The sequence below is a fragment of the Sinocyclocheilus grahami genome, unplaced genomic scaffold (assembly GCF_001515645.1).
Source record: "Sinocyclocheilus grahami isolate Dianchi unplaced genomic scaffold, SAMN03320097.WGS_v1.1 scaffold444.1, whole genome shotgun sequence".
Lineage (NCBI taxonomy): Eukaryota > Metazoa > Chordata > Actinopteri > Cypriniformes > Cyprinidae > Sinocyclocheilus > Sinocyclocheilus grahami.
Genome location: NW_015505623.1, coordinates 1,195,974 through 1,203,090, shown reverse-complemented (window position 1 = coordinate 1,203,090; position 7,117 = coordinate 1,195,974). Strand labels below are relative to the sequence as shown.

Genomic DNA, 7,117 nt, shown 5'->3' with positions numbered 1-7,117 from the left:
TTACCAGTAGAGATGCCAGAGGGAGCATCTAAATAGAGGACCAAAAGAAACCAAACAAGACCACAAGATGAGACAGGATCACCTTGTGACTCTGATAGTGATGAGGAGCAGGATGACGAGAACTACTATTGGCTAAGGGAACAAGACACCCGAGAGAACAACCAAAGACTTACCATTAACCAACCTGCCAAGGAACCTACCTGTGATCCTCCACGACAACGATACCATACACAACCTGAAAGACAAAGACAGTGGACAGAGACCCTGGGAGCACAACATGCCTACCTGTGATCCTCTGCGATGGCAATCCTGTGAACAACCTGAAAGAGAAAGACCAAGAAAACGGACAGAGATTCGGAGAGAACAACCTACAGAAAATGAAAGACTTACCTGTAATCTCCCTGATGAAAATTATTTTACCTTTGAAAGACAAGTGACATGAACAGAAACACTGGCAGAACGACCTGAAGAAGAGGAGGAACAGGGCGAGAGAGAATGTAGTCTTATAAATGAAGGTGATATACCTATGCAAGAAGTTCTAAAAATACCTACCTTAAGTTCAGATTAAATTGACCAAACAAGCCAAGTCCGAAGATCCACACGTGACAGGAGGCCCACACCAAGGTTAGCTTATGAAATGCTAGGTCAGCCAGCAATTCAGTCACACTCAACAGTAAACAGTTTAGAGACTTACGAAATAAATCAGACACCATATTGGGGGTTATCATCTCACCAAGTTGGACCATACCACATTCCACCTTACCTTATTACATCTTGCATTAGTGCACCTTACTCTATTCTTACGCCACAAGTCACATTTCCATGTTGGGTACCTCCTATGGCAATCGGGTACTAGAAGAGTAAAAATAAAAGAGGCGTTATGATGAAAGAATATGTTGGCAGGGGCCATCATCTCTTTGCTGGGGAGTGTGTTATAAACCACTGTGTATTCACAGTTGTAATGTTTGATTGGTTATTAATATTTATTTATTTATTTATTTATTCATGTATGTATTTATTTATGTATGATGTGAAAAGTTTATGGTATACTGAGTCACTTACTAATTATCACCACTAAAGACTGAGTTTGAAACAACACAGCTCTAACCACCAGAGAAAGTAAGCGCTGTAGGTTGCCATGGTGATGCGCATTGTTTACCTTAGACGCTACTGAGCTGCGCCTGAGGAAAGCCACAGAAGCTTACTTGTCCTTGCGTTTTCTCCTGATAATTCAGGTACTTTTAATCTGCCTACGTGTTCTGTGGGACCCGTAACATCTAGCGTTGCCTCTTTGACCATGCTCTGGCTTTCCAGGCCTCACTATCCGCTTTTCCACTGTTGGCCCAGTGCGAGCCAGGGCTAACAATGAGTCGGGCAGGGCCAGTGGCCTCACACCTCAAGCTTAACATTCCTCTCTGCAGCAAATGTCACACAACATCACCATTTCACCAGTGAGGGGAAAAATGTACGAGTTATTAAACTGATATGAAATGTATTACATATGCGGATGCAGAAGCCCGATATTAACAAAGACACGGGACAAAGATAGAACAAGAAACCAAATAAATACACAATTATAATCACATATGATTTGTGTTAAATTTCTTCCAGATAAGCTCCTCCAGTGGTCTCTGGTATTTTCATAAGCATAATGTGTATTTATTTTAATTTAGATGGTTAACATGCATAGCCTTTGGCATCGCATATAATAAATGTCTGCCTCACACAATGAACAGAATGATAATGTAAGTTATTTCAGACACTTGCCTGTATCTGAAGGTTAATTAAAAAATATTTTAAAAATGTTTTAAATGTTTTAAATGCTGATTTTAACTGATAGCTTGATATAAAAACATGGGAAATGAGAAGCCATGATGACTGTCTCCTGATTCGTATAAACTCCGGCTTTGAACATGACCACTCCTCTAGACCCAGTTTGCTTGTTTTGGCCCAAGGTATTTGGCAGGCCCAAAAATGCCGGGGGTTGGCCCCAAGGAAGCACAGATGAGGCACAATCAAGCCCCAGAAGTGAGAATGAAAATGCAACTGGCCCTGGCATGCACTAGCATGTCCGCTTTTGGCCTGACAGTGAAAACGCGGCTACTGTGAGCGCATTGTGCAACCATGGGGCTGTCCATATCTCCACTGTTCATAACCCCCGGTTCTCTGAAACATTGAGCGGATAACGCCACCAAGCTTGTGCTGACCATGATGGTCATGAAATGCAGTTTCAGATTTTTATATTGCTTCTCAAGGCTAGATGAGGAAGTTTGTTTGCACCAAAAGTCCTATCTTTACTTAATAGTAGTTTAGCTCTTGTGATTGCTGGACAGACATGGATTTGTGTGTAGGAACTAACGTATTTTGTTACGTACAAACACCACAAATTGTGACATCATGATTGTACCGATTTCAAATACTGGCAGTTCAGAAGAGTAACAATAACTAATATTTTAACCCGAGGAGTTAGTTTTGAGCTTTGCAAATTGTAATATGTTTTTATTGCAGTGTAACCTCTCATATGTGTAAATATCAAGAACATTTTGATTCTTAATTTCATGACCCCTTTAAAGGGAAATCAAAATTCCCTTGATCTTTCGACATATAAAAAGTCATTGTACTATAAAAACATCCTGTACGTTTCAGAACTCAAAACTTTCTTGTTAGTCTAAAAACAGCTTATATTGAAACCAATCTGCCAAAACGACAGGTTGCGGAATGTGCCTCTTTATGATGTAATAGAGTAGCTAAACACTGCCTCCGCAGAAGAAAATCAAAGCCTGCTTCTACATCACACATCACCCTGTTCAGCCCAGCCCACCGATTTGCACAAATAGTAGGTAAATAACAAGAGAGGCAAACACAGGTCTGTGCAGAAACCAAACGATAAAGATGGCTCCGAAGACAAGATGATGTACAGTGCCAAGTTGTGGAAAAACAGTCTTTGCATTACCTTCCTTCTGATCCCAACAATAGGAAAGAGTGGACACATCAGTAAGAACTTAGTCCTTTGTTCACTTCATGTTACCATTGATTTGTTTATAAACAAGGCACAATTTGACACAGGATTTTTTTCAGAAAGATTTAAATGAAAAGACAATGCTGTGCCGACTATATTGGGTCCGGCAGTAATGTGCCGCATTACTGTTTTTAATTGCGTGGTCATTATTGCTTTGTCTGTTATTACAGATTGTTTGATATGTACTGAGTATTTATGCATTTTTAACCTAAATCACAGCAGTGACCATCTGTGAAGGATGTAGGCTGTCAAACACACACAACAGTTAGCCAGTCATGCAGTCTACAATCCACCACGCCTATTTAAATGGAGTGTTCCGATTGAGGGGGTCAAAATAGGATAGAAAACAGTCTATTACTTCTAAATTATTATGTTTTTTAATGTGAAAATCATGCTAACATTATAAGTGGATCTCAGAGAACAGTACAAAATAATAAGAAAAGGCAGTGCATGACCCCTTTAATCTCCTCAACAGCAAACCTCATTTTTCACTCATCATGACGATAAATTGAATTTTGCTAAAGTAGAAGTCTGTTAGTTGACTTTCATGTGGAAAAAATGTGTAAAATTGGTAGAGAAAACTGTACTACAAGTATCTACAAAGCTAAATATTTAGATAGAGGCTCAAAAAAAAAGAAAAAGACTTACTGGACCATTGTTATGCCAGGGAAGGAGAGAGTTATCAATGGTAAAAGTAATTTCTGGAAGTTTCTCATATGTGCCCACCATCTCAAACTGTGGAGGATTCACATCAGTGCGCCAGAGCACAACTGCATAACTGATGGTTGGATCATAATTTTATTGTATTTCACCTGACGACCACTGAGTGGAAAATCCAACTTCTTTATCTCCTCCAGAAGCTGTTGTGAAGTGTGTAAAGAAATAAAAAGACAAATAATGTATAGTAATATAACTATCATCAATGTTATAATATATTAATATCATATTACTATAACATTAATAACATTAATATTACTTTTGTTTTGCTCATTTATTAAATTATTGCATAATAATTCAATAATGTAAGCGATAATGCAATATAAAGTATAATAATACTGATTCAACTTGTCATGGATTCACATGAGTTCACTTACCATGTATGGCTTGGCCATTTTATTTTTGTGGCGTTTATTCATGTCGCACTGCAGAACTTTATGTAATGCATGAGCTATGGTATATATGGCAGCATAGATGGAGAAGGAGAATGTGGGATTTTCATTTATAATCTCTTCTGCAGTCAACAATGAGCAGTAATCACAATCTTGATTACATGTCTTACTCTTGATTGCACCCTCAGAATCATTGTGGCCAACATCAGTTGTTCCTCTGGCTTTATAAACAAATTGATTAAATCCGGGGAATGACAACAGTCTCTCTGCAATGCCAATGACTGTGCCAATTTTTGCAATTCCTGGCTCTCTTGGAAGCTGTTGATTCATAGCCCATGCATTTCTTGCAATCCATACTTTGTCTTGGATGTTGTTAGCTATAGCTGCTTTGATGAATTTGCTTGCGTATTGTGGCAAAGCAAAAACTACAATAACATTGATGTTGAGCATGTCAATCTTTTTAAGTGTTAGACTGTAGTTTGCGTTTGAACTAAGACCCTCTTGATAGGCCAAACAAATGCCAGTATTGCTTATATACTTGTTAAACAGCTTTAGACCATCTGAACTGTTATCATCTTGGCTACCAAGAAAGGCAACCCAGTTCCATCCAAACCACCGTATGATGTGAATAATCATCTCTATCAGGTCTTTGTTGATAGGAATTGTTCTTACATAAGAAGGATACTGATGTTTATCGCTTAAGACATAGCTAGAAGCTCCATAATTCACCTTTGAAAGAGAAGACATTTATATATATGTAGTAGCTTGGAAGTCCTAAACAAAAGGTAGGAAGAAAGTGTGCAAGTATTTTATTATGTATACTGTATAAAAAGACACATAATTTACCATTGGTATAAGGTCCATTGTGAACAGTGGTGCAATAGTCATAGTTCTTGTGCTTCCATATGGTCCTGTTAAAGCAATCACTTTAGGCTGATAGTTGTTTAGTTTTTCTTTAGGTCTTATTGAGCCATTCTTTGAGATGAAACTTAAGGCTGAATTGAAATTTTTTGTATTAGAACAATAGTCAAAAATTTCATAGCCCAGAAAAACATTGGGCAGAAGAGTGGTAGAGTTATTAATCTCCTCAACAGCAAACCTCATTACTTGCAACATGTGATATCCAGATTTTGAGGAAATGTGCCTTGAAAACATCAGTGAGGAAGTTAATAGCATGTAATTGAATATTCAGTTTAGTAATGAGGACTTTGAGAAAATGCTGCTTTAATTTAAAATACTGTGCATTGATAACCCTAGACTGGTGAACTGTTGAGTTTTTCTTTAGGTTTTATTGAGCCATTCTTTGAGATGAAACTTAAGGCTGAATTGAAATTTTTTGTATTAGAACAATAGTCAAAAATTTCATAGCCCAGAGAAACATTGGGCAGAAGAGTGGTGGAGTTATTAATCTCCTCAACAGCAAACCTCATTACTTGCAACATGTGATATCCAGATTTTGAGGAAATGTGCCTTGAAAACATCAGTGAGGAAGTTAATAGCATGTAATTGAATATTCAGTTTAGTAATGAGGACTTTGAGAAAATGCTGCTTTAATTTAAAATACTGTGCATTGATAACCCTAGACTGGTGAAAGGTCCTTGCTTACCTGAAACATTCGGTGGTCTCTGCTGAAAACAGGGTTGTTTCCTGTTCAATTTCATGTAAAGGGAAAAGACCACCCAATAAGTAATCTCCCTCCAAGATGAAGTCTGATGTTGACCAAGAAATTTTGAAAAAGAAACAATTAGTAAAGCCCACAAAAAAATGTAAATGCAACTGAGAAGCATGGTTTAATAGAGACTGTTGGTCGTGAAACAGACTATGTGTGTAGTGGCTAATCATTTGAAAAATGTCAGGCTCATATTCAAGACTTAATTTTCTTAAAACATATTTCTATTTGCTTAAACCACTATATTCGCTGATTCAAATGTCCATTTCCATATTTAACTCATAAAGCATGTCAATAATTTTTAAATAGATATATATATATGTTATACAAATGTTTGAATTTATAAATCAAACTCTTGTGAAACCAACTTTAACCTTCTGAACTATCAGCAGGGTTTTTACTGTTGGATTAGAATCACAACGGATTTCAGGTTTAGATATGGTTAAACAAATAAACTGTAATGACTGTGATGTGGGTGTATATATATTTAGAGATTTTATGCAGCAACTGTTGAGGTGAATGCTGTGATGTTTTTATTTTTTGGAGTATTTAAAACTGCTTAATGCTCTCCCCAGAGGCTAAAAACTTGTCAATAGAAAATTCATAGATTCCAAATGGACTAGGGAAAAAACAGCAACATGCTGTTTTCATATACTTTACATTTTAAAATTTGCTTAACCCAGTTCGTGCTGACCCAATTTGACTGAAAATTTTTCCTCGGCCAAACCCCATTCCACAGCCATACCTGTCGCACACCCAGCTTAAGAGCAGTTTTTTCTTCTTCTTCTTGTAATTAGGAGTATAGTGAATACATGCTTTAGCTACACAAATTAAATACTTAAAGAACATTTGCATATACAGAAAGGCAATTTTGAACTGCATTTCTATTATTTACACACTTTTATGAAAAGTCAATGTTTTCAATCTAATGCTTTTACAAGACTTGACTCTTTGTGATGTAGTCATTCAAATAATTAACCATTTGCATAACTTATCAAGACAAGTTTTTATTTATCAAATAATAAAAGTCAACAGAGAATGCTTTTGCCGCAAAGTAAGCTAATATCACAAACTATATATAATATAATTTCTGTTTTTAACCTAGCCATTATACCCTGGACATTATAATAATAATAAATGTAGTTTTAACCTGAGCATTATACTATGAAGAAATTATAACACATTGTTCTAACTCAACCTGTTAACACTGAACAGAAGAGAGATGCTTACAGTTTTTTACGATTGCTTACACACTAAAATGGAAAATAACACACAGAGGAGCAAAACCTCAGCCCAGATCTGCACAACTATAAGCACATT

The 7,117-nt window shown here is 36.7% G+C and overlaps 1 protein-coding gene across 1 annotated transcript in view; it reads right to left on the bottom strand.

Annotated features, from left to right (window-relative positions):
* Positions 1-200: 200 nt before the first annotated feature.
* Positions 201-7,117, bottom strand: part of LOC107552256 (taste receptor type 1 member 1-like) — a gene marked incomplete at its 3' end in the record, with an annotated part of 7,905 nt that continues 988 nt past the window's right edge. The window contains 7 exon segments of the mRNA XM_016234111.1: positions 201-320; positions 1,297-1,415; positions 3,668-3,819; positions 3,822-3,879; positions 4,114-4,857; positions 4,975-5,272; positions 5,735-5,837. Of these exon segments, the coding sequence (XP_016089597.1) occupies positions 201-320; positions 1,297-1,415; positions 3,668-3,819; positions 3,822-3,879; positions 4,114-4,857; positions 4,975-5,272; positions 5,735-5,837 (1,594 nt within the window).